At 49.5% G+C, this 26756-nt stretch overlaps 2 protein-coding genes across 4 annotated transcripts; both read left to right on the top strand.

The window, feature by feature from the left end:
* The first annotated feature begins 4033 nt into the window (after positions 1-4033).
* Positions 4034-14185, top strand: LOC122375723. Its single transcript, XM_043355223.1, has 7 exons — positions 4034-4188; positions 6856-8072; positions 8732-8848; positions 9469-9633; positions 11536-11718; positions 13096-13276; positions 13533-14185. Exons 2-7 carry the CDS (start codon positions 6864-6866, stop codon positions 13718-13720), a joined length of 2043 nt encoding a protein of 680 aa, XP_043211158.1. The 5' UTR covers positions 4034-4188; positions 6856-6863; the 3' UTR covers positions 13721-14185.
* Positions 14186-15909: 1724 nt separating this feature from the next.
* Positions 15910-26273, top strand: LOC122375720 (ras-related protein Rab-2-like). Of its 3 annotated transcripts, XM_043355219.1 has the most exons (7): positions 15918-16102; positions 18537-18608; positions 18908-18975; positions 19407-19582; positions 20084-20264; positions 21998-22096; positions 25493-26273. In XM_043355219.1, exons 1-6 carry the CDS (start codon positions 16057-16059, stop codon positions 22094-22096), a joined length of 642 nt encoding a protein of 213 aa, XP_043211154.1. In that variant the 5' UTR covers positions 15918-16056; the 3' UTR covers positions 25493-26273. The 3 variants fall into 3 exon arrangements, with proteins under 3 accessions (XP_043211153.1, XP_043211154.1, XP_043211155.1); XM_043355218.1 differs by lacking the exon at positions 25493-26273 and having other exon boundaries at positions 15910-16102; positions 21998-22785; XM_043355220.1 differs by lacking the exons at positions 15918-16102; positions 18537-18608; positions 18908-18975; ... (1 more) ...; positions 20084-20264; positions 21998-22096 and adding an exon at positions 23191-24921.
* The last annotated feature ends 483 nt before the right edge of the window (positions 26274-26756 follow it).

Here is a 26756-nt window from a genome sequence, read left to right as displayed (position 1 = left end):
TTTGGCTGACATGACGTCATGCTAAAAAGTGATGGGTTTTGTGAGAGCAAATGTAATAATAGTTGAAAATTTTGTACTTTTGCTTAATTAAGAAAAAATAAATATACAATTATTCAAAACAGCGTTTTCCTCATTCATCCTTCATTGTTTTAAGAGGGATATAGACAGTTTAAATATTTTTTCTTGACCGCAATTCGCACACGCACTAAATAAAAAGCTGGAGTTTTGTGCGTTCGTAAATTGTGATTTGAGAAAATAAGTTGACAATAATCTTTTGCACTTTTGCTTTACAATCATTTTTCAATGCAGATAAATGCATAAATTATTCGAAAATAGGCATATCTTTGAAATATTATGATTTTCCACAAGCAAATTTTCCCAAAAACTTGAACTACTTACAACTGACGAACGCATCCAATAATCTGGATGTCTTAGGATGAGTTCGTCATTTTTTTCCAAGGAAATACGATACAGTTCAAGCTACTTTACCGATTTATTAGGGTACTTTTGCCAATGAATTAATAAATCAATGACAACAATCAATCTCATTATCAACCATACTTGGAAGAATTTTCTTCGCATAAGCGCGAACACATCCGCGCTTTCATGAAAAGTCACGCCTGTAGATGTCAGGACTGCTGCTTTATGTTTCGCAAGGTGGCGCAGCGCGCAGGGTACCGACTACCGAGGCTGAGGTCTCCAGACTCTCCACCACGATTTAACTTGGAAATGGCCGATGGGGAAGGTCTCACCCAAAAACGGACGCCCTTTTACACAACTGCATAAAGAGAATGAATTATTGGCATAGCTGACCACACGTCCCCTCCCCCTCTCCGCCCCAGCTCAATAGGAAATATCGCCTATTTTCCGTAGTCAGTTATATTCTGACTAATTTCTCACTATTCCCAGTAAACCTTAACATGCATGATGCAGATGTCCACTGCGTAAGTCGTGTGCTTCCGTAAGTGTGCCAACTATATAGTGTTGCCTACACTCTACAGTGCCTACTGCTTCCCCATTGTCGTTATAATTGGTGATTCTCAGGTCAAAAGTTACACAGTGGTCTCAGAGAACAATCGTTTCAACAAATTAACGATTCAAACCGTTGCATTCTACTGATATTCCGGTCAGTTCTGCTACTAAACGATTCCGGCAAAACACTCTTTAGGTTATGTGTTATGAGGTTATCGGTGGAGCCAACAAATAACAAAATGTACTTACTTTTATTGACGTTTCGGTTTCAAACAACCTTCGTCAGAATAGAATTACAAGTTACGTCTCATATTTCAAAAATGCACATATTTCAAACACACTGAGAACATAGCAGAGATAAATTCAAACTGCGTCAACACTGGCTATGTTTAAAGTCTTCGTGGAACGTGACTTGAACGTGAATTTATCTCTGCTATGTTCTCAGTGTGTTTGAAATATGTGCATTTTTGAAATATGAGACGTAACTTGTAATTCTATTCTGACGAAGGTTGTTTGAAACCGAAACGTCAATAAAAGTAAGTACATTTTGTTATTTGTTGGCTCCACCGATAACCTCATAACACAAATATGTCCCTAAATAATCAGCATCTGTCTTTAGGTTATGTATTAGCGAACCACCACACAAAATTCGCCCAATCAATGGTCAGTTATTACTGCTGGGCTGAACCGTCATACGCTATATAGCCTATTGCAGTCAATATTTTCAGAACGATACTGACTGACGAAACACAACGTATTCGCGGATTCGCACATACGTTGGCACCCAGGTGGCCTGTCAGCAGCCGCACAAATCCGCACAGCGCAGCCGGGATTTGACATTGAGATGGTACACCGTAAAGCATGCCTTTCCACACAGGCACAAGCACAGGGACACAAATTCTCAAAATCCAAACTTATTCCAATACTGGTCAATTACGAATAGGCATAAAGTTTTGAGGTTTTCTCATGTTCATTCTTCTTTCAACACACGCGGCAGACTGCAGCAGCTGCAGAACATCTCACAGAGCTGCGCTGGATGCAGTCATGAGCTGGGACACGGTTTGTGACCAATGACCGATCGGGGGTGCCAGCCTCCTCCCGGCACGCGATGCACTGGCCGCCGCGCAGTCGATGTCGGGGCACCGCCGGCATTCGCCGACAGGGTTCCATCCGATTCGGTGTATTGGTGGCAGCCCGAACAGTGACCCACGCGAAGCTGGCGGACGTCGATGGCCGATGAGCGATGCCCTTCCGCGACCGGCGGTGGCAGTCGGTCCCACATCAAGAACAGATACCAGTCATGCGGTCAGTCGGCGACGGCGCTGTCGCGAGCCGATCTGATGGTCGCGCGGTGGGCGTTGCCGACGTCCACCGGGACCGTCGACTGGGGGAGCGCGGCCGCCTCTTGGCCGCCGCCTCTGGTCGGCGAGCTCGTTGCGCTGTGGGACGGCATCCACTGCAAGTCGTTCACTGTGAAGCGGTCGTTTGACCGGACCTGGCAGGCGGGGAAAGGGGGCCTCAGATGAAGTAAAACCATCCCTCAGGCCAGCTTGAACTGGCTCTCCACCTCACCATGTTAGATAAGCGGACACCCTCGTGATCATCGCAGCGATGATTGCCAATTGGTGTGTCATTATGGGAGAGGATGCCAGCCTCCTTTGCAAGATAGTCTGCCTTTAATATAGTGCAGCCCGACCCATTGCCTGTGGCGCAGACTGGGCTTGATAATGCAGTGCAAGACACACCAAACGTAAGCGGCCATCTGTACCCCCTGTGCAGTAGGGCTGACTCAAGAGCCCAGAGTTGCCCTCCCCCCACCATTCTGTGCACGTGATAACTGGATGGGACATGCCATGGTCAGCATCTGTTCAAAAGCTGCCCTAAGCATGTAAAGCTCCACTGGCATGCTCAAGCATGGTCACAGTCAGTTCTCACTTCTCAGTTGAACCTCCAATGGAAACCCATCACAAAGTAGAGATCAGGGCACCTCTCACACTGCAGCACACTCAACGACTGAGGCACCATCTCATCACTTGCAGGTGGTTCTTGCCAGGAGCAATGCCAGCCACGCACATCAGGTGATAACAGCAGTGTACAACTGCAATCTACAAGCATCCATGTTCTTTCTGGTTTTCTCCTGTTGAGATCCACTGCCATGCATGAACTTGATGGGCTTTTGTTGCGCTCCTCCCATGTGCAGACAGGTTTCTGCTGAAACAAAGCAAAGCAAATGTGATTAATAATGGCCCTGTTTCACCATCCAGACACTGTGTGCACTGGTAGCTACGGCATACCATAGCATCACTCAAATGACGTTGCATGTGATCTCTTAGTTTATGATCAATCGCGTTTGGAACAGAGTGAGAGGTTCTGAAAAACCGTACCAAGAACAGAGGTTTGAGTTCAAATACTGCTAGCATGCTGCTGGTGCTGGTACCGCAGCGTGCAGCGTTCTGGGATGCTGTCATAGCTTAGCGTCACAGTGAAGTTTGTTGACACTGCCATGGAAACCCAATGCTCTGACACACGCAGCGCACTGCAGTGCTGAGCACTGCAGTGCGTGCTCTGCCGTGAAACACCACCCATGAACGTTGGTTGCATGACCAGGATGGAGCAGTGTGGCAGACAGTGATTTTAATTTTAATTGCACTTCCTAGAGATTAAAATGTTGTTGGTGAAATTGCTATTCATTATTCCTATTACCATTGTCTAAATTTCACATTTCAAGACAGCATCAGCATTGACATGTTATATAAAATAAGGTTTAGACTTCAGGTGGTCCCGGGTTCAGCTATTAAGTAAAACAAGGGCAAAAAATTGTCAAAATTTAAAAAAATACCTGCCTTCATCAACACCTCATCTAATCTAACCTCATCCTCATCTAACAAGGCCCTAAAAGCAAAAACCGTTTGAATAACAATGTAATATTTTGCAACCGCTGCACCATTACTGTCAAGTACGCTATCCCTAGATTGGTTGCTGGTAAGTAGTGGCTGTCGTCATCAACTCGTCATGCAGCAGCTGATTGGGATGGGCGGGGCCTATTTTTATCCAGGCGATAGAGAGAGCCGGGAAACACTCATGAATATTTGCTTTCTATAATAAAAGCAAGAATAAAAGCTAATTTTCTGTGTCTATTTTCGTATGCTTCTGTAAAATTTGTTTGTTTTTGTGCCCTAGGAACTGTGATTTTGATTTCTCAAAGGATGCAGTGAGGTGGGTGATGGTGTTGTGTTTTCAAGCATCAGGATCAGGATTGAGATTTATTCAGAGCTTAGCCTTACTTAGGCATAGGTGTAGCAACGTATCTCTTTGGTGAAGGATACCTTTCACCAAAGTTTTAGATTGGTGAAGGATCCTTCACCAATCTTGAGCAATGCAGGTGAGGGTCTTCACCAATGCTAGAACGACTGGGTTCAACAAAAAGGCTATTGCTAAAACGGCAACAGGTACCCAATTACCCCATCCTATCAGTTATGAAGTGTTATGCCCACCTTCTTCACAATTCACGCCATTTAATAAACCAGTATAACGCCTTTTGGGGCGACTAACGGAGCGAGCGAGAGGGTGAGCTTTGCACGTGCGAAATTTCGACGGGGTACCTCCAGCTGACTTGTGCACGGCACCCTACTAACCGGTCTCTAGCGATGTGCCAAATTTGAGCACAATCGGCCCAGTCGTTCAGCGTTCTCGAGATCTGGAAGCGGCACCCTGCACGTGCGCACGTGCAAAATGGGTCCCAACTGACTTTTGCACGGCACCCTACTAACCGGTCCCTAACTGTTTACCAAATTTGAGCGCCATCGGTCCAGCCATTGTCGAGATCTGGAATCGACCCCTGCACGTGCGCACGTGCAGCAGCACCCCAACTCTGGCACATGGATATGCATTGCCTAGTGGGTGCCTACCTACATGCCAACTTTCAGCGCAATCGGCCAAGTAGTTACCGAGATATTGCAACAATTACAAAAGTGACACCTCTTCGTTTTGCACGTGGCACGTGCATAAGGGGTCACCCACATGCATCGGGAATAGTCCAATACTTGGTAGAAGGAATGAAGCTACCGTACAAAAATTACCGCGTGTAAATCGGTCAAGTGGTTGCTGAGATATAAGCGTCGCAGAACCGTGACCGCGGCCGGCCGGCCGACCGGTCGGCCGGCCGCTCATACTCAGAAATTTCCGTCAAAGGGACCCTCCCACCTTCAAAAAAGTTAATGAATTGGCATGAAAGTGATGTCACTCGGTTCAGAAAGAGCAAAAACGAATATCTACCAAATTTCATCGAAAAATATTCACATTAGACTTTTACTTTTGTTTACTTTTTGGGATCTCCGCTGTTCCTAGCGACTTTATTTGAAAGTGCGGCATTTGTTGCGCGCAAAGCAGCATATACCACCGCGTGCTACAAAACGTTTTAGTCAAACATTTAACGGACGTTCGAAAGCCTGATGACGTCATCAGATTCCCGTAATGGTTAAGAGATAGGGACCACGCTGGTCCCACCCTGCAAGTAAAGGGAAGAAATTTCTTGAACACCATAAAGCTGCGGGGGTTGCGACCAGGATAAATGGTGGTTTCTGAGCCTGGCCGCAAACTTGGCTATCTCAACTCAAAACTAATGTTAAGGTGGGAGGGTCCCTTTAATCTCAGTAAATGCCGTGAATATCAAAATATATTGGCTTGTGCTTGTTTTTACTCGTGGGAAAGTTGTAAGACTTTGGTCACGAAAAAAGAGCAGTGGAGCATACCTTTAGGTTCCAAAGGTATGCTTGGATAGTGGATACCTTTGGTAGGTATCCAAAGGTATGCTTGGATACCTAAAAATTCAATTTTAGGCATGTACTGAAAAGTTGGCGTTAATTAGATGATAATGGCGTGAGACATTTGCGAGAAAAAAAACAGGAGTTGACGAAATTCCCCCCCCCCCCCTCCCCCCTCCACTGCGGTAAGGTCCTGCACCTTCTCCGAAGGTTCAGGTGACTTCTCCGAGGGTTCAGGTGACATCCTTCACCAATATTTTTGGCGCTCCTACACCCATGTACTTAGGAATACAAATTGGAGGCCAAACAATAAAGCACATGAATAAAAATTGATGGCTTATACTGAAGCTATGTAACATCACAAATAAAACATTTTACAATTTACATAGTTTGAGGTTTAGCACAGCACAGAACACCAATGTCAGCTCGTAGAATGAAAACGGGAAAACAAACCAAAAAGAAATAACTAGAAATGTAAAATATGTCTGGGAAAATTATACAGAATTTATCGAATACAAGTGTAATTTATTGGAGTATTGGTTTGTGCATCAAAAAAAGGGTTGGTTTGATATCACTTTAAAAAGGTAAACTTAAAATTGATCATGAGCTCTAATTGAGTAGTTATGCGTGATTCCACTTTTCATTTTGGCATTCTTTTCTCATTTTCTCATTCTTTTCAAATAAGAATGAGAACTGAATCTTTGAGACATGATAGAGGACAGAGGCCAATACCAATGCCAGGCTGAGCTATCAACATAATTGCAATTTTAGTTTAGCCCCAGCTTGAGCTTCACTTTTGATTCTACTTTTTTGTGTTCAGTCTTTTTCTTAGCATAGGATTAATGTGGGGACTTGTGTCAAGTCACAGTTTCAAATATTTGGTTATTGAATGAATCTTGTTTCATTACTCACCCATGCTCTTGCTACTCTTAGTTGAGGTGCTAATACAATAATTTGTGTGACAGGAGCGTTTGGGACAAAGATATCTTGTAGTATTTGCATTATACATGAGTGAAAAATGTGAAACAAAGCAATATAAATGCAACACATCTTTAAGAGAATTATCTCCCATAAGTAAACTTCAAGTGCAAATGAAAGAAATCACCATGTTCCATTTCAGGTCGGCTGATGGAGGATGATGTCAATCAGGGCGGCGGCGGTGGCGAGCAGAACGGGCGTGTCAACGGCGCCGTCGGCGGCCGTCCGACCCCATCCCCGGCGGGCGGCGCGCGGCCCAAGCAGCCCTCCAGGCCGCGGCCGCCTCCGCCCACCGAGGAGAGTGACGACGAGCCCCCGTCGCCGGCCGCGGCGCGGCGCGTCAACGGCCGTCCCGACCCGCGCCTGCTGCTCAGCCACAGCGCCAGCGAGTCCGACTGCGCGCTGGACGAGTGTGTGTACACGTACAAGGGCGACCGGCCGGCAGACGTGAACCGCAACCACCACCGGCCGCCGGCGCCGCCGCCGCCGCCGGCCGGCGGGCGCGTCTCGCCCGACCTGGACTTTCTCGAGATGGACTTTGACCCGAGTGCGTTCGATACGAGCGAGGATGAGCTGGAGGTTCCGGCGGCGGCCGGCTGGACGGCGGAGGACGGCAGCTCGCCGCCGCCCCTGGCCAACGGGCCGCCGCCGCTCGAGTCGCCGTCCCCGCCCCCGCCCCCGCCGCAGCACCCTCCCCCGCCGCCGCTGGTCGCCGACGAGGCGCCGCTGGAGGTGGTGTCGTCCCCGTCGCCGTCTCCGCCGTCTCCGGCGGGTAGCAGCCGGTCTTCTCAGAGCTCCGGGTCGCGCACGCCGTCCCCCTCGCCGCCCAGCTCCCGGGCGAGCTCGCCGGGCGCGGCGGCGGCCGCGGCGCCCGCCGAGAACGTCAAGTTCAACCGGCTGTCGGCGGCCGGATCCAACTCGGACGACAACCTGCGGTACAGTGACACCGGCAGCCCGGACAGTAACGCGGCCGAGGCGCGGCCCGGCCGCCGGCCCGCTGAGCACAAAGTCACCAACCGGCGCCTGGTGCGCTACAACCTCAGCTCGAGCAGCGCCCCGGCGGCCCCTCCGGCGGCTGCCGAGCTGCCCCCGCGACTCCCTCACAGTCGCAGCGAGCACAGTGCCGTGGATGGCGGCTCGGACAAGTACCGGCACTGCTGCAGCAACGACCTGAGCGACCGCCAGCCGGGCGGCTGTCACGACCGACTTCGGCGCCGAGAGAACTCGGTGTTTAACATCCCCGGAGGGGGAGGCGCCGGCGACCCCAACCTGCAGCATGATGGCTGTCACGGCGCGCCAGAAAAGGCCTTCATGGCGCGCAAAGGCGCCGCCAACGCTGCCGACTCGGGGCTGTTTGAGGTGAGAGATGCGCTTACTGCTGAAGAGCTGCTGAGAGGAATGCAGTGACTCAAAGTGTTCTGGTGTGACTGACGGGTCTTGGTAGAAGGCATGATGATGTGTTGATTGTTTATCCAGGCTACACATTTCTATTGTCACGATCGTAGAAATGAATGGTTTCCGTTCCATGTCGAACTAGCTAGGTAATGATTACTGTTCCTGAGAAAGGGCCCATTGTGTTATCGTGGTTTGCAGCTATTTCTTTGTCATATCCTTATATCGTGCTTTCGTGGCTCTGCATCATGTGAAAAGTCTGACATCGAGCCACCTGGCTTTGTCTGCCTCTTTCGTGCATCGCTTTGGATGGATTTTTTTTTTGTACATGATTGACGTGTCTGCAGTCCATGTGACAATTTTGCTAGAATCCAGCTCTCTTGAAGGTAATATCTGCTGTGACTTTCGGTTGTCATGTTTCCTTCCTAATTTAATTGTGGACTCTGAAGCAATAATCTGACCTGGTACCTCTTATCTCCTCAGGTACCCTGGTATCTATACCTCTATCAGAATGGCTGTGATCTCTCTGAGACGGCGATGATCTGACAGTCTGTGTTGTCCCTCTCCGTCAGAATGGCTGTGATCTCTGACCATATCTGACAGTGTCTCCTGTCCCTCTCCGTCAGAATGGCTGTGATCTCTCTGAGAAGGTGATGATCTGGACCGAAATGGAGGCCTTCACGCGGCAGGTGACGCAGATCGCCCGGTCCGCCTGCGGCGCCACTGCCGTCATCAACGTGTTGGTAAGTGACCGTCCAGCGCCCGCGCCGCCCTGTCTGGGCCCCGGCGAGACAGACCCGCGCCGCCCCGAGCTGGCACCCGGCCAAATGGGAGCAGCCGCCGCGATCGACTCCAGTCCTGCATTTTGTACGACACAGCGGGCCACCGTCAATGCCACGCCGCAGAATTTACTCACCGGTTATGGCGGCGTTTCGATCGGTCCGGCTATAACACTCCGGCAATTATCTGGGGTGGACCGTCTGTCTGTCCTTCCTGTGCTGTTCCCGGTGGTGCTGGACGATTTTAGTGGTAGCACATTGGATCTTCGTCGTAATGGCCGCTGTTCTTATTGTTACGGTCTCGTGACAGCTTGATATTCAATTATAGCCATATGTTTCGCCTACCTAGTTATATAGTGTCCGTATGGTGATTACTGGTTAAGTTCTAATAAGTTATTGTGGTTTGAAGGATAGTGGCGACGCGAAAAAAAAACATACCGTAAGCAAACACCAATAGGTTGAGAAGCATAACATCGGAACCATGAACGTATTTTGGCTATCGATTACCACGTGTTCCCCAATCTGCCCACTCTCCCGTGTCCGCCCCGTCGACCGCTGACCCTCCCTGGGTCTCTGTTCGTCAGCTGGCGCTGGGCTACCAGCCGGACCCGGCGGCGGCAGCGGCGGCCGTCAGCACCCGGCTGCGCCGCGAGGCGGCCCCGCTGGCCGACTACCTGTTCTCCCGGTCGGAGGCCGGTTGTACACACACGCAGCTCATCGAGGGCGTCGAGACGCTCAGTGGCGGCGAGGTGAGAGGCTAGGAGAGGGGAGGGTTGGCGGTGTAAGAGTACAACAGGCGAGGGAAAGGCAGGAGGGAGTGTAGGGTCGATATGGATCAGGGCTCGACATAGCCAGGACAGAACAGCGACTAATTAGGTTGTTATGTGGTGTAGCCGACCGCTGGAGATTACTTGAACTTGGAGCTCCCAGTTCTAACTGACGTGTGGATGTTTGGAGGCTGTCGGTAGAAGTCCTCGACCCGCACCTATCGGGAATACGGCACCCTCAGGAAGCCTGAATTACATTCCTTCTCACTAGATGACGCGCGCGTCTGTACACAAGCCGCCGTGTGGCATTGGGATCCCTCCGACACGCCGTGTGTGTGTGAGTTGGTGGTGGTGGGGGGGGGGGGGTAGCCGTGACGTGTGTAAGGACAGCCACGTCAGCGTATGCTCAGGTGGACACCTAGTGTCATGACCCGGGCGGTGTTTCACGGCCGCTGCTGCCACGCTGCCAGCGCATTTCGCGAACTGACGTAGGCTGTGGTCAAGTCACTCAATGTTGGAGCGTCCGAGTTTGTTGATGTCTCCATGGAAATCGAATTCGCCACGTGTGCTGGCAGTGTGCTAGCAGGCAGCAGCGGCCATAAACACTGCCCCGGGCTCTCAGCGGGGTGCAGGGGAGAGTTGAAATAACTTGCAGAGTTTGTGAATGAATTGTGATCGGGTTTCAGCTCTTTTTTGGTACCTGTATTTGGTATATTTTCGCTGTCAGCTATAAAGCAATAGGTAGCTTCAGTTGTCCAACATATGAGCACATACATCACTAGTAAAATATCGATCCGTCTTCGTCACAGCGAGCTGTCTGTCGACACTTCTCCACAGCTCAGCATCAAGCTCAAAATATGAAACTGCTACCCGATATAATGACTCAGTCATCCAGAGTTTCCGAAGCATTGACTGATCAAGATGACCTCCTCTGGGACTGACTGACTAGTAACAGTCGCACAGTCGCAGCAGTTCGATCACTCGCGGAGTCGTGCTCCGTTCCTGGATCGGGCTGAGACGCTCCCAGTACCGGGAAGGCGGTCTGTTTGGTCTCGGATCAGCGGTATCGTGCCCGGCCTGACGTGGGACGGACTTTGATCGGTCGGGCTCCGCAGCTCCGGCAAATCGCGCTTCCGGGGATTAGTGTATGTAGGACTGAGGAATTTAGTAGCCGAGTCACCGCAGAGGTTCGCACGAACCCGGGATCGTGTCATCAGTCCCCGTGCTGCCTTTTGTTTTTGTTTGGGAACTGAAGCTGTTCGGCCGTTTATGCACGGTGGCATTATATGCTTCTCTTTACGACTGAGATAAGACACGACTTACTCCCGTTTCGGTTTGCTTCTTAGAGACTATTATTAGCAAATTCCCTTGCATCTGCTGCACGTGTTGGGGCACAGGTGTTCTTTCCGTGTAGAAGCGGTTGCAGTACCGACCTGCGTGATAAAGTCTGTACGTGTCCCGGCCGCACGCGGCTCTGACAGGCCGCACATGGCCGTCCCGGTGTCGGCCTGTCTGGGCAGGTGTGTGTACGACACTCGGCCGATCGGGGCCCTGTCTGACACAGCTGCCCCCCCCCCCTCCCCGAGCTGTCCCCCCACCCCCGGGGCGGCACACCTGGCGTCTGTGCCGCGGACCCGGGCAGCGACAGGGAGACCCGGGGCAGGGATGGGACGGGATGGGTAGCGACATGGAGACCGGGGCAGGGATGGGATGGGACGGTGAGACCTCGTGTGAGAGAGCAATGGCACAAGCATTCAACTTCATACGTTTTTTTTTTTTGTCAGTCTTCATGCATTTTTTATGAGTATTTCTCTACAACATTCCATCTTCGGTCTTCACCCTCCTCTGACACCCCTTTCCCCTTCTCCCCCGCCCTGTTTCCAGGTGTGCGGCCGGTTTTTCTGCATGTACCCGCGGCGCAGTTTCCAGCTGGTGCGGTGGCTGGCCGGCTGGCTGCGCCGGGGCGCCGTGCCGGTGGCCACGCTGAACCTCCAGCGGGGCGTGCCGCCGCAACAGACCGTGCCAGACGCCTGGCATCACCAGATGGCCTTCGGAGTCGGGCCGCAGGTCAGTAAGAGGATGCTGGGGAGTCGGGCCGCAGGTCAGTCGGGGAACGCTATGGAGTCGGGCGCCGGGTCAGTCGGGGGCACCGGTGGTTCTTTTCCAAAATTGGTATAGCACGGGCGTCCCAGATGGAACTCAACTCAACGTCACCTACGTACTGTAGGAATTGTGGAATGTTGGTATCTGCTTGGACGTGAAGGACAGTGAGTAAATTATCGTGTCCGTAAATTTGTTATGTGTTGGCATAAACAACGCGTCAGTTCCCTTTGGCGGGCTGTTGCTCCGGAGCGGTGCGTGTTGCGGAGGTGAAAATTTGGCGCCGAGTCGGGCGCGTGCAACCATTTGTCGTATTAAATTTTGGTGGGGGTGGGCTCGGCGGTTTGCACGTGGTGGGCGCATCTTTGCGGGAATTCGGCCGCGGCCGGCGCCGATCAGAGAGCACGCGCCTTAGGCTCAGTTTCCTCGTTTGCAAAACTGAGCGAAATCAGAGCTGGGAAGTCGTTGACCTTTGGCAATGAACACCGGCGCAGGGCACCGCCGGCCAAGAGAAGTCAACACATTTATTCTTGTGATAACTCGGCCCCTACTGGGCCGATTTTATTGAAAATTGATTTATTACGCTGCGCGTAATGCTGTCCCTCTAGTCTAAAGGAAAAATGGTCATTCTCCCATGTTCATCCATTCTGAGCGTGATCTGAGCGTTCTCTGTAGCCTATACCATTCACAATTCTGTCTGGGGTAGCTCGATATGTGCTTTTCCCGCCCACTTATCGCCCTCACGGCGTGTGCGGTAGATTGCCGCGCACCTGTGCGTATCCCCGATCGACGCCAGTCGGAGGGCGGGGGCCGCGGCGCTCCGTACTGCCGATTGGTGTGCGGCACGGGCGCCCCTCCCTCCCTCCCCGTGACGGGGGGGGGGGGGGGGCGGCTGGGAGGTTTATGGCTCTGACTAGGAGAACAGGCGGTATCGTGCCGGGACGGGACAGGGTCGACTGCCGGTGACACCAGCTGACCTGGGTGTGTCTTGAGATGTCTCGAGGGCGCATAGAATAGCGTTAGCCCATTTGTTCAGGCTCCTTGATCTTTAGTATGTGCTTATACACTTTGTTTTTTTTTTCTCTCTCTCTCTCTAGTCTTGACGTCTTTCCAACCACACATCACATTGGATATCTTCAACTGTTCTTTTTTACATCTTTTTCATCTGTGTTTGAGGAATTTATGTACAACCCGCAGGAGTTAATCTGGCGTTCTCAGTGTACGTCCACACGTCTTTTCTCTCCCAGGGCAACTGTGTGGGTGAGCATCTGCGTCTGTGTGTACCTGACCCCCGCCTCTCCACCAGGGTGTGTACCTGACCTCCGACCCCCGGCCTCTCTCCAGGGAGTGTACCTGACCAACCCGCTGGAGTGCGTGTCGGCCTCCCTGCTGGGTGAGCAGCTCTCGAGCGACTCGGTGCTGCTGGTCCGCAGTGAGGACGTCACCGCCCGGTGGCGGCACGGCTGCTCGCTACAGCCGCTCATGACGGCCGAGGACCCCCGCTGGAGCAACATGAACGTGCTAGGTACGGAGCGTGGGAGTAGGGGGCTTCGGGTTCTTGTAGTGTTTCCCCAGCCAGTTGCGTCATCCTCTGTTTAACCTTCTCTCTTATGCCGATAGATTCTTGCTTATCTTGGGTGTCGATGACCTCGGGCACTTCGGGAGACCTAAAAACCCAAGCATCCTCATCTTGGTCATAGTATGTTGCTGACGTGTCCATCTCCCCGCCCCTCGCGGCCACCTCGTCTGACCGTCCGTGTGCCCGCCCCGGTGTCCGGCAGGCCAGGTGGTGAACGTGCTCCGCGAGGCGTCCGACCCGCCGCCGCCGGGCGTGCGGCGCGCGCTGGCCGCGCACGTCACCATCCCGGCCTGGTACCGCTCGGGCGTGACGCTGTTCGTGCGCCGCTCCTCGCCGCACTGCGCCGACCTGCTGCGCGAGCCCGAACTGCCGCGACTCGAGGACTGCTAGCCGGCCAGCGACCGACGACGGCCGAAACTCAGCCGCCGCACCAGCCCGCAGCGCCCGGTCGGACTTCGCACGTGAAAAACTGCAGGATTTCGAACGGGAAAATCATCTGTGATGGAATGTTTCTTTCTTGGATTGGTTGTAATGCGGGGAAATTGGTTGTAATGCGGGGAAAGAAACTGAACAGTGGAAGGTTCTGGAGCTTTCGATTTATGAACGCCTTGTGGGTCGCTGTAGACGGAGTGTGGGACTCTGAGAAATTGTGCTGCTGTACGGCGGGCGCCGGTCGTTTTTCGCAGCGGGCCGGTCTCCGAGTCGCTCTCTGCCATGTCTCGTGCTGCCAAGTGTGTACCGGCCGTCGGGGAAGATGGGTCCTTCATTGTTTGTGTATATTGCAGATCATATATTTATGTGCGCCGTAATGCTCTATGCAAAGTGTGTTTGTGTAAATATAACCCGCCATATCGACAGTGTCTTTGATGATATTTTATTAAAACAACTTCGGATTCCCAGGCTAGCATCGGGCCGTTGTTTGATGCACCCAGTCGCGCGAGACGTGAGCGAGGTGAACTGGCCCCCATTTGACACAATCTGTCATACTCGCCACCACATCAGTGTAAGCAATGCGTAATAATCCATTCATGTGCTGGCTGTATGCTATTGTCCTGTCGGATGCTCGGCAACGGCAGTGATCCACCTGATCAACCTCGAGGCTGCTACTCTACTGTTAACGCCAGACCCCTTGAGACCCTAATTTTTCGCGATTACTTTTAAATGCGTGAAGGAATTTCAACCAAGCTCAGGACATGGCCGTTTCAAGACAGGCCGAAACTTTTACAATTTAGATATTTTATCGCCATTTCAATATTTCAGGCACTTGTCATTGACTCGTAATGTTAAATTTCGAGCAAGATTTTCATCCGGTGTGTAGAGGCTATCACCAGTCAGTCTGTGATACGTTATGACGTCACAGCTAAGCCCCGCCTCTGTGGTCTTGGCCTGCGGCGGTTTCGGGCCGGCGCCCGGTCACTCTCGCTGTGGCGGGGAGCGGGGACGGGCGACGGTCGAGCGGTGCCGAAAGCCGGCGGAGTTGTGCGTAGCGTCTTGGCTGACAGTGCCCAGAGAGCGACATGATGACTAAGGAGTCATAAATGCTCAATGCGCATTGCTTCTACAATGCTGATATGTTCGCTGATATTTTTTTTTTTTATAAGCTGCATATGACGGGCAGATGGCATATAACTGACATAAGGTTAGGAAATATTCACCTGTATTTAAAGCCTATGGCGTTGCAGATAATGTGATAATGGGATGTCGGATGTCACCAAGTAGCTGCCGATTTGTACATCGCTATGCAACCATCGAACAACGCAATAATAAGTTAATTGCCTGAGCTTCACATTATACGGCTCGCTCGTACCTATTTCAAACAGATACCCTACATCGAAAATCGTATTTGTTAGGAATCGTTAACGTTTGTTCGAAGCACGACTGAGTAGTAGGTTGAGGAGTGATGGTCCTCTTGGTCCTATATACAAGAGTCAACAAGAGCCTAACATTTACTTGACCGTCTTGCTGCAATTGACTCATAGCACGTGAAGCGTCAGCGAAATTCATAGTCCTTCACAGATGGCAGGGGTGTCGTTTGTACAGAGGTCGCTGATGGGCACGGGTCAATGCCGCAGTCGTGGGCGGAGCCTAATGTCATATGACGTAGAAAGCCTCTATCCAGGATGGAAAAACAGTTAACATTACGAGTCAATGACAAGTGCCTGAAATATTGAAATGGCGATAAAATATCTAAATTGTAAAAGTTTCGGCCTGTCTTGAAACGGCCATGTCCTGAGCTTGGTTGAAATTCCTCCACGCATTTAAAAATAATCGCGAAAAATTAGGGTCTCAAGGGGTCTGGCGCATTTCAGTTGCCAAGAAATGCGCCAGGTTCCGTTCCATAGGTTCCGCATTTCAGTTGCCAAGTTGTAGGTACCTGCTTGCCGTCTTTTCGAAAAGCAATCAAAAGACATCGGCAAGAAATTACGCTTAAGTCTTTTTCTGTATCCTCTTAGTCTTCTTAGTCACTAAAATGACATATTTTTCACAATGATCGGAAAAAAAAAACGAGGTGACACTTCAAATGAGTCGGCGAATTTTGAAATAGCAGCCTCATCTCGAAGCCTCCATCAGGGCCAATCAGCTGTTTCAGGCTTTGTGTTGATGTATCACGGAGACGTTTGCTGCGTAGTCTCTGCTGCTGCGCCATTCCGTATTTGTTTTCCTTGTAAGAATCCTCGCAGTTATTGAGGTTTGAATTCAGGAAGGTGTGAAACAAAGAACCAAGAATGTCTTATGCATATCTTTTCAAGTATATTATCATAGGCGACACAGGTAAGAGTTAATTGTTATGTTCGTGAATGCGCCGCTTATGTCTACTGGACCGTGGATGCCAATAGCCATTTTGTTGCATATGGTGTTCTGTTTTCATCATAAGGGGCTGTCTCCTGAATCCAACTTACTTTAAATACAATATTCCTAGTTAACACAATCGATGAGAATTGGTCATTTTCTTTTGCATGGATTCAGCATTGAGTTTAAACGTAGTCTCGGAAGGGTGGTGTCCCCATTTACAAGTGGGTCTTGTTCATATTGCACCCATTTCCTCAATGATTTGGCTGCTATAAGCATCAAGGTGTAATTTATCCCTAAAACAATGTGTTCTGGTTGCATCATTAGCTCAGTGGTTCAAGGTTGTAGGTACCTGGGTGTCCTGCACTGGTAGGATATTTTTGTTTGTTTTGGGTGGTATTTACTGCCTCCAGTACTCTGCCTATAGTTACATATATGTCAAATAATTTAACAATTTGGACATAATTTGCAACCAACAGGTGCTATTAAAAAAAAAATCACATGGTGCTGTTGAATAGTTATGTCTGTAGGTCGCTCATGAATGTAGGCCTACAATGCCTATACCTACAATAGAAGCTATCTATGCCCTCTTTGCGTTGAGGGCTCTTAAATCTCACAAAAAATGATTGATGTATTTTCCTTAATTTGTTTTGTTTTACATCACAATGGATTAGATTTGTACCCCTCCCCCCATGCAATGACCTCCATTGCAACTTTCTGCAAATCATTACAAAATAATTTCCTAAGTAATTAATGTCAATTATCAACTAAAATAAGTCACCTTAGTGTAAGCTTTTCATTATCCCCATTTGGTATTTAGTAAAAGATGAAGAAGGTGTACCATTGGAAAAGAGCTAACAAGTTTCAATACTGAAGAGTTACCCTAGATCAAGGTGTTATCATCTTGTATGTTAGTAAAACAGTCGGGCACACTGTGGTATTTCCGATCCATTTATGGAAACGTTTCCATTTTTGGAACAATGTTCCAAAAATGGATACGCCGTTTCCAAAAATAGAAACGATGTGTTCCATAAATGGAGACGCTGTGTGCATCGCTACCTTTAAAGCAAACTGGGCATTGATTGGTGCAATTTGGCATGCGCAGGATGCCACCAATCGACAGCCAGCATTCTAGTTTATGTTCCTGTTCTCCGACTTTCCGATCAGAAAACCGGAAGTTGACGAACGAGGCGATGCTTTTAACATGTTGATGTGATAAAAAAAATTCACACGTTTTTCTAATCGAAAATAATAACATTTATGAATGTTTTGAACAAAAAATAACGTTTTTAACAGACTACTGAAAGGCTGACCCATTGATTGGAACAACCACATCACCGGGAACTTCAGTTTTTCATTCATTTTCACGCTGCGTTTTCCGGTGTACCAGCGGCCTGGTGGTCGTCAATCTTTGATTAAATCGCATGAAAGTTGTTGCAAAGCCCTATTTGGAGACTTAAGTGGGCATTTTATGATATTTCAAATGTGCTGAATATGATCGTAGGCTCGGATCAACGTAAATATCCGTGCAAATACGTTAAAAGCATGATGGAAATAAGGTCTGCACCGTCGTCACACCAAATACCGTTGTATTCTGACGATGAATTTATTCATTCTAGCTCATGTGTAACATTTATATTAATTTTATATATTGAAATGATATCTACGCTTTATGTATTGCCCACTTTGGACCACATCTGTCCAGTAGTTTCTGGGAAATCTTAGTTTTAGTTGACTTTTGAATGTGCTCAAGTTGCGGCGCGTAAGGTATTATTATCGAACCCGACGTCCAAGGTAACTGCCGAGAGCCGAGATGCTAAGCCAGTCCCAAAACATCAAATTTTTAGTTGCATGTGAATTTTAAAAACACATTTAAGCTAAGTTTGCACACATTTGAACTTCAGCGTTTCTATTTTTGGAACATCGGCGTTTCCATTTTTGGAAACTAAGTCTCCATAAATGGATACGATTCAGGAGCCTTTTAAAGACGTGAATTTTAATGCATACGACAGCTTTCCATGCAAGAAGACAAGTGCTTTTGGTGTATCTGAGCTTGTTTTACGCGAAACAGTTGTTATACATCGAATCCAGCCACCCTTGACAAGAAAATATGTGCGGAGATGTTAGCGTTTCTATTTATGGAACGAGCGTTTCCATTTTTGGAACAGAAGAGTAGTCAAAATTGGAAACGTTTCCAATAATAGAAACGTCTCCAAAAATGAATCGGAGATACCACAGTGCGCCCGACTGAAAAGCAATTAAAACTTGGGGAAAATATGTTAAGTTTTAGTAGGGAAATAATAAAACTTATTTTTGATTGACTGCTGAAATCACTGCTGAAGCAGTCATTAACAGTCATTTGAGCTGACTGCTGATTTTGACTGCTCTTTCATTCACTATTGTTTCTGTTTCACAGGTGTGGGCAAATCCTGCCTCCTATTGCAGTTCACAGACAAGAGATTTCAGCCTGTACATGACTTGACCATTGGTAAGCGTCTGCTGATGCTAATGTTTACCTTGACCAATGGACCAATAGTCATTGGTCACTCATTTGAATTTGTTGAAATCACAACTCAGCATAATGTAGTATCTCTACAAGGGCACTTGGTAGCCAGCTCTGCTGCTGCATCATAATGAGCTGAATTGATTGCCCAAAAACTCTAACAACCCATGATATCGACGGTCTGTCAATGTGACTTGACTGAAGGCCTGGAAGCTGGTCTCGCCATCCAACCATCCCCGTTCCTTTCTTTTCCGCGCCGCTGACCGCCCTTCTGTGTGTCACAGGCGTGGAGTTCGGCGCCCGCATGATTACCATCGATGGCAAACAAGTCAAACTGCAGATCTGGGACACGGTAAGGGCTCGGCACCGGATACGGGCTGCGTATTAATCTATATGGGCCGGGATGTCCGGTTATAACGGGCAGAACTACTGACTACAGTAATAGCCAGCTAGTTAGTGGCTTTTCTTTTTTGGCAAGCGTAAACACGTTGGAGTTCCGGATTGACACCTGCCTGCTGTTTTTGTTTCGCCCTTATATCGCATATTCCCATGCTGAGCTGATTCCGTTTGAAGAAAATTACTGCCACGACTTCTGTCTGCTGTACTCAGTTGACAATCTTCTTTTCTATTTATTCATTCGATCATCATCCACTATTTTCCTGTTTAGATCGAATAATGACCTTCCCATGCAATCGCTCACATTACACACATGCGCCATCTCATCGCCAGCCCCCCCCCCCCCCGGTCCGCCACCGGTCGGTGACCCCTCCCTCTGCCCCGCAGGCGGGTCAGGAGGCGTTCCGGTCCATCACGCGCTCCTACTACCGCGGCGCGGCCGGTGCGCTGCTCGTGTACGACATCACTAGGCGCGACACGTTCAACCACCTCACCACGTGGCTGGAGGACGCGCGGCAGCACTCCAACTCCAACATGGTCATCATGCTCATTGGCAACAAGAGGTGCGTGCGCGCCGACCGCGGCCGGCGGTCTTGGAGGGAGGGGAGGGACAGGACACGGAGAGATGGCGGTGGAGGAATTGCGCTAGAGCTAATTAGGGGGTTCCTCGTACTTTTTGTCTTGATAGTGGTATCCATATTCTGTAGACGATATATATTCCAGTACGTTGCATCGTATTTTGATATCTGTATTGAAATTGGAGAAAATTTTACTCCGTTGTTTCTTGCCTGCTGGAGTATCTAACCATTATATCGAATCAAGGTCAATGGCCTCTGTTGGCACGTTTTCAATTGTTGTTGTTTTTTATGTGATGTTTGTTGTACAGATCTAAGCAGCGCTGGTGACCCGCCGCTCTACAGTAGATGTTTAACCTGCGCACGTCCCTTCCGTGACCTGTGACCTCTCCATGACATGACCCATGACCCGTGGCTGCCCCTGGCCTGTGACCCGTGTGTGACCTGTCACTGTGACCCGTGACTGATCTCTGCCCTGTGTTCCGCCAGCGACCTGGAGTCGCGGAGAGACGTGAAGCGCGAGGAGGGCGAGGCGTTCGCGCGCGAGCACGGCCTCATCTTCATGGAGACGTCGGCCAAGACGGCGGCCAATGTGGAGGAGGCGTTCATCAACACGGCAAAGGAGATCTACGAGAAGATCCAGGAGGGGGTGTTCGATATCAATAACGAGGTACGGCTGGCGCGGGGGAGGAGGGGAAGGGGGGGAGGGGTGTGATTGGGCTCGGGTATTACCGGAGATGGTTCGATGTCGAGGCCTAATGTTACAGACCAGTTTTCTAAGAGCGTGGTTAAAGGTGGCTAAATTTACTTAAGGACGCATCATCATTGTCATTTCCTTGAGAAAACTTATTTCGAGCGTTCCGACTTGGCACGGTCTAAAAACAGCTCTTGAATGTTTCGCGTCTTAATGTCTCATTCTTGCGGCATTTGTGGCGTTGTTTCTACTGCGTTGTGGTGCCATTCGCCGTCAGCGTCTGTTTCGCGATGTTTATTTAAACTCGACGGTCTCTGTGTGCCAAACGAGTGCGCTTTCGGGGTTATTTGTCGATGAAAGCAGTTCAAGCGTCCAAGGGTTACCAAACTGACCTGTTGCTATCCACCCTCCGTTTAACCCGCGCCCCGTAGGGGGGGGGGGCCGAAACGGCCCCCCCCCCTGTCCTTTTCGGTCGATATCTCCTAAACGGCTGGAGATATCGCCACCAAACTTTCAGGACCCCTCCGGGCATCAATTTTACACATTGTGACCAAAAATTTTTCCATAGGCTATGATAGGTTGGCCACAAATGACGTCAGAGTGACGTCATGTTCTGTCATTTTCGACCGAAAAAAGACCTTCGCGAGAAGACCTGTCAGGACTACAGCTTTGAAGATACAGAAAAATGATCAAGACATAAAAGGTGTAGAATTGACAGGGCTACAAAACTGCTATCTCGAATTTTTGAAATTTTTGAGTTTTGACCCCCAAAAATCAAAAAAACATTTTTTTGGATATATTCGCCAAAAAATCCAAAAAGTTTTTTGAATTTCGAAAAAACAGGAATATATGTGATAGTGCCTACCGTCTTCTATCTACATACCAAATTTCAGATCGATACCTCGTTTTTTGGCCAAGTTATAGCGAAAAAAACTGTTCAAAAATGATGACGTCAAATTTTCAAACTCAATTTTTGGCAATTCTAGAACTCGTAGAGCATAACGAAGACCACCATTAGACTCCCCGTGACGAGCTGCATCGAATCGATACCCATTTTATGCAAAAATATCAGCTTTGAAATTTGACCTAATTTGACCTGACCTTGACCTGACCTTCACAAAAACGTGACCTAGGCTGGCCCCAAAGGCTGCCTAACCCACATAATCGCATTTGTCATGTAAAATGGACCATAAAACATGTATCACACGACACATTCATATTGTGACCCCCGGTGACCTGACCTCGCTGTGACCTGACCTGGTATCAGTGACCTCAGATAGCAAGGTATGTGTTTGACGAACAATGTACCATCGATGGTTTTCAATAAATTACCAATTTACTCGCTTTCACAGCACATTTCTTGAATTGCCTGTGAACGGTGAAAATCTGACCTTTGACCTGACCTGTGACGTCATCGGTTTGACCTAGGTCAATGAAATTTGGTCACAAGGTAGTTCCCGGGTGGGGCTATCGAACGCCGTTTGAATTTTGAAAATCGGCCGGTAACTTTCCGAGATCTTAGGGGGGGGGGCCGAAACGGCCCCCCCCCCCCCTACGGGTGGTAGGGTCCGCCGGTAGCCCTACGGGGCGCGGGTTAAGTCGTCCCTAGCTACCCTGCTTTTAGCCTGTCCCTAGCTGACCCGCCCTAGCCATTTTATCTAGCCCGACCCCAGCCACGCTTCGTGTAACCATCTATTCTTTTTTCGCAGGCGAACGGCATCAAGCTGGGCCCGCAGCACTCTCCGGCGGCGGCCGGCGGTATGGCGGCCGGAGGTCTGGGTGGCTCGCAGGGCGGCGGATGCTGCTAGGTCGGTCACCGCCCCCCCCCCCCCTCTGCCCCCCCCCCCCCCCGCGCCGCGCACACCGCCCGCCGCCGGCACTGTCCGGTGTACATATTTGTGTTTGAGTAACAGCTATACACCGCAGTCGTTTATGTTTGCACGCGGCAATTATTGTTAGTCGTAATTAATCGTCGCGTGAGTCTGCCTGGCGGTCTGAGGCGCCCGCTCCGGTGGGTTGCCCTGCCGCCCCCGCCCCCGCCCCCGCCGCCGGCCGCGTCTCGGGCTACTTGCAATCAGTATCGGGTCAGCGGCGCGTCGGCGGTGACGACATTCCAGCGGGGGTGTCGTATCGTGTGAGCGTTAGCTGTGATTAGTTGCGGGCACGGCGCGCCGGCCAGCGCGCTGCCCTCCCGGCCGTGTGCTCTGTTTGTGTGCGTGGGTGTTGTTATTGGAAGAGTCAACGGGCGTGAAGTCTTACTATAAATTATATCCCGTGTGAATGCTTTGCGCCTCCTATTTGTGTGTGTATGTGTGTGCGTGTCTTTCATTTGGGGCATCGCCTTTCGACCCGTACCTCCGTGCTTTTTCAACGTCCCCTTTTCCACCGTCGGTAACTACCCCGGCTGCCGCTGCTGCGCGGTGGCGCCATCATCGCGCGCGCGTCTGCGTCTGTCTATGAGGAGAATTGGTTGTTCAATATAAAATAAAGTATATGATTAACCAGTTTGATCAGTGATATAACCAACACCGGAGCTTCACGTAGCATGCTTACTGACCACCAAAGCCGTGAACAATTTAACATGATCTTTATTGTGAACAATTCTACATTGATCGGCCTATTGAGTTACCTGGCCTGAGCAAGATCGAACGATCTTGCTGACCTGGTCATCAGCAAGATCGAGGCCAACGGAATTGCAAGTTGTATGACAGATTTCCCTGGACTCGAACCCTGGTCGAATGCTAAAAATCGAACCATACTTCGGAAGATGTAAGGAACTGCGTAAAGTCCCTCCTCCCCAGTCAACAAAATTTTGGAAAATAGCCAAGTCGAGCGCTACGAAAGAAGAGCTTCGTGGTTGCTCTTGCTTTTCAGCTACACCCACACACAATGGCTTAGGAAAACAACTGTCGCCATTTCATCTAATGCACGTGCGTGATAATGTTTTGTCTTGGTTTTGTCTTTTGTCCATTTTTCCAGATCTCAAACATCTGGGAGACTATAATAAGAGTTCTATCGGCTATAGTATATACGGCCTGAGTTATATAGCCTTGGAGGCTATAAAAGTGCCGTTCCAGATTACGAAGGTCAATCCAAGTTCGTATATTATGAATCTATTATATCGGTCAACGAAATAAGAGGTGTGCTTAATTGATGGTTGATTACTTGACCGTGTTATATCCAGACGTCTCATTGTCAGCTATCTAAAAATATTGTTTGCCATGCTGCACTATGAACCCTGAGACCGCCACCATTGTCCTAGCCGTTTAAAAATTCAAGTCTTATCAGTGCTAGAATTTCGTAAGTTATGTCTTCATACAGCACATATACAGGGGGAGCATCAAGTTTTGATCGAAGTGGTCGCTTCGAAAGAGAAAGGTCGGAATATCCCAATACAGCAAAGGAAGAACAAAACAGAAGTGGAAAGCATGCGGTAAAAAAGCAGCGTTCAAAGCAAGACACATGGAAGGGCATATTTGTGGTGACTCAATTTTGGGTCATTTGCTTCGCATCAGTTGCATTCTTAGCGGTAGCCACCGCAAGCTTAGCAAAACTTTCTGACCGCCAGATACTTGAAACCAAAGACAGAGTGCCCCAACTTCATACGTGGTTCAAAGTTGCGATATGCTTCCGGCCATTCATGACCGATACATATTTAAAAACTTTGTTTGAGGCGAAATTCAACAAAAACTTTGAAGAACACATCAAAAGCCTGAATATCTCAGATGAAGAGAAGAATCCATTCTTTGAGGATTTCTACTTAGACAACACATTGGAGCCGAAACTCTATCAAAGCTACTTCCGCCACGTACATCCATGGAAAGATGTGTCACCCAATGTTTTATGGGAAGCTCAAAAGTACATCCTTCAAGTAGCCTTTGCGGAATTCCTCATCGATGGCATCCCTATGGGAAAACCAAAACTGGATGTCAATGTAGGCATGACCGAAAACGACATGAAAATATATGCCTGGCTACCATCCCCACAAAAGACAAATGCGACAGGCGACCAGCCACCCCTGGTCGGTGAGCTTATATTGAGTCCAATCTATCTGGGATGTGCCATTTTTACACTGAATAAGGAAATGGCAAAAAAGCAAGTGTTTTTCAGCGTGAAATTTAGACCAGCGTTTTCGATGGTAACCACAGGGAAGGCTGTCGACTTAGGGCATGTGATTGTTTCCCGATACAAGGCCGCAGACGTATTTGTGCTCAATAAAGACGAACCATTCACAGAAATTTCAACTATCAAGCAAAATGCTAAATTTAGTGTTGATGCCTTTTCGCGTGAACGCCTTCTGGTAAAGAAATCAATGTTTATAAGACAAAGGAGCAAGAAAAGAAATTGCGAAGTAAGCGAGACCAACTCTGAAATGGCATGCCGCAAGCATTGCGTCTACAAGGGACTGTTGGATGAAATCAACTGTACCCTCCCGTGGATGGAGCGGTTCCGAGAAGAGCCCCAACTGTTGGCACAGTTTGCGAGTCTGCCGAAGTGCAGTGATTTGGACCCAACTATGATGCTTGAAGCAAGCACGGCTCAAGAAGCATTTATGAGCAACATTAAAATCAGGCAAAAACTAAAAGTTCAAAGCTGTCTGCAAAACTGCTTGGAGTCGTGTCACTCCTCAAGGGTACGTACTAATTGTTATGTCCGTCAAAATTACTCACGTTCAGTCCAGATTCGCCCCGTATGGTATGACGTTCTATGGGCTACCAAAAGATGTGTTTTCTTCTATGCCTATCCGTATATTCGAAATCTGTACAAGCTTTTGACATGATCCACCAATGACCTTAGGCCGTGCGGTGATATTTATAGGTAAAACGGATAATGGGGCATGTCTTTCAGATCCGGACGAGTTTTGTGCCGTTTTCAGCGTTCTAGCTCAACTGGTTTGGTCACAATCTTTCGCGCAGATTTGAGGCTCCTAACCTTTGTTGACCTCTCTGGGTCAAACAGTGGGGAGAGCCCACAAATAGTTACGGCAGGCGGCGACTAATTTATATACCTTAACGCTACATGTGACCGTACAACTTTACTTAACGTACTTACTTACTTACTTACTTACGTACTTACTTACTTACTTTACTTACGTAACGTACGTACTTAACGGTAGTATTGGCAGATATCCTTAGCTCAGTCGGCGGAGAGGGGATGGACACGGGGCGCGTGCTCACACCGCCGGTCGGGGGACGCTGTTCCAGGTACGCATCCTCTCCCTGGGCAGCAAGTCGATCGGCACCAACTACGGCATCTCTCTGACCATCTCGCCGATCGTGGACGTGGTGAAGGAGCACTTCAACTACAACTTCACCAACATGGTGTCGGAGCTGTGCGCCTCCGTCAGCTTCCTGCTCGGACTGTCCGCCATAGCCATCTACGACTGGCTGGTGGCGTTCGGCGTGTGGCTGGCCGTCCGGCTGGGACTGAGGAAACCCGACGAGGCGGAGGCGGAGGGCGCCAAGGAGGACGCGACGGTTGCCGAGACGACGGCCGAGCAGGGCGCCGACCCGGCCGCCGCCGCCGCGGGCCCGGCCGCACAGACGACAGAGACCGGCGACAGCGCGGATGGCGTCCAAAAGCGCCGCGTCAGTGTGCAGCTGCCCGGCGAGACGACAGGAAACGCAGCAGGTTCTGCTGTTTGAATGTGTGGCGTGTGAGTGGGTGACAGGGAAGGTTTGGTGACCTCCCGCTGTTCGTTCGTCGGGTGTGGTTCACTTTATCGGAGCAGTGTTGAGAAAGGGAACGTTTTAAACGGACGTGCGAATTGTATATGTACAATGTTGGCATTAGCGTTGCTGTTTGTGGTATGAATGGAGCGTGGGTTTTTGTTCCAGTGATCGTCGGCTCTTGTTCTATAGAGTGTTGCTTTGTGTGTCTCTGATCCATTCGTTTCTACAATTGCTAGGTGGTATAGGACCGAAGACGTGTCATTTCTGTTTGAATTTGACGGTATGCCAATAAAAGTTGGTGTATGTTTTGCGACTGCTTTGCAATCCTTCGCCACTGGTCATATTTCAATCTTCGATCAACGATCATGCTGTCTGAAATTGTGACATTTATCCGTACCTAATAATCACCCAACACGCTGGCTAGGTTCCATTGCATTTCAACATTCGGTCACTCTGCCAGTTTGCTGTGCTCCATTTTACGTGAAGGCAAGGCCATATATGGGCGTGAACCTGAACGTGAAGCTAACGTGTCGATAAAAAGGCCCATCTCGAGAATACTTGGGAAAAGCTTCTCGCGTCTGAGGCAGCCGCCCGCCTCCAGTCACCCCCTTTTCTGATCGAGGTAGCGCGGCACAGTCTAACTTCAGGCGTTTGTTACTAGGGACATCTAGCGGCGCGACGGTAAGCACAAGCTTTGGTGCGTCTCTTAGGTGGCTGAAGGAGCCTTCGGCGGTCACACCCGCTGGCTCGTGCGTTTGCGTTATTAGGAAAGCAAGGAAAATGAGAGAAAAGAACT

This window comes from Amphibalanus amphitrite, unplaced genomic scaffold (assembly GCF_019059575.1).
Source record: "Amphibalanus amphitrite isolate SeventyFive unplaced genomic scaffold, NRLGWU_Aamphi_draft 001903F_arrow, whole genome shotgun sequence".
Lineage (NCBI taxonomy): Eukaryota > Metazoa > Arthropoda > Thecostraca > Balanomorpha > Balanidae > Amphibalanus > Amphibalanus amphitrite.
This window is presented reverse-complemented; position numbering and strand designations above follow the sequence as displayed.

Coding starts and splice junctions, on each gene's coding strand:
- LOC122375720 (XM_043355220.1), top strand. CDS start 23,596: ATGTCTTCATACAGCACATATACAGGGGGAGCATCAAGTTTTGATCGA. Junction 24,922..25,492: donor AGTCGTGTCACTCCTCAAGG/GTACGTACTAAT, acceptor ACGCTGTTCCAG/GTACGCATCCTCTCCCTGGG.
- LOC122375723 (XM_043355223.1), top strand. CDS start 6,864: ATGGAGGATGATGTCAATCAGGGCGGCGGCGGTGGCGAGCAGAACGGG. Junction 11,719..13,095: donor CCTTCGGAGTCGGGCCGCAG/GTCAGTAAGAGG, acceptor GCCTCTCTCCAG/GGAGTGTACCTGACCAACCC. Junction 13,277..13,532: donor GAGCAACATGAACGTGCTAG/GTACGGAGCGTG, acceptor GGTGTCCGGCAG/GCCAGGTGGTGAACGTGCTC.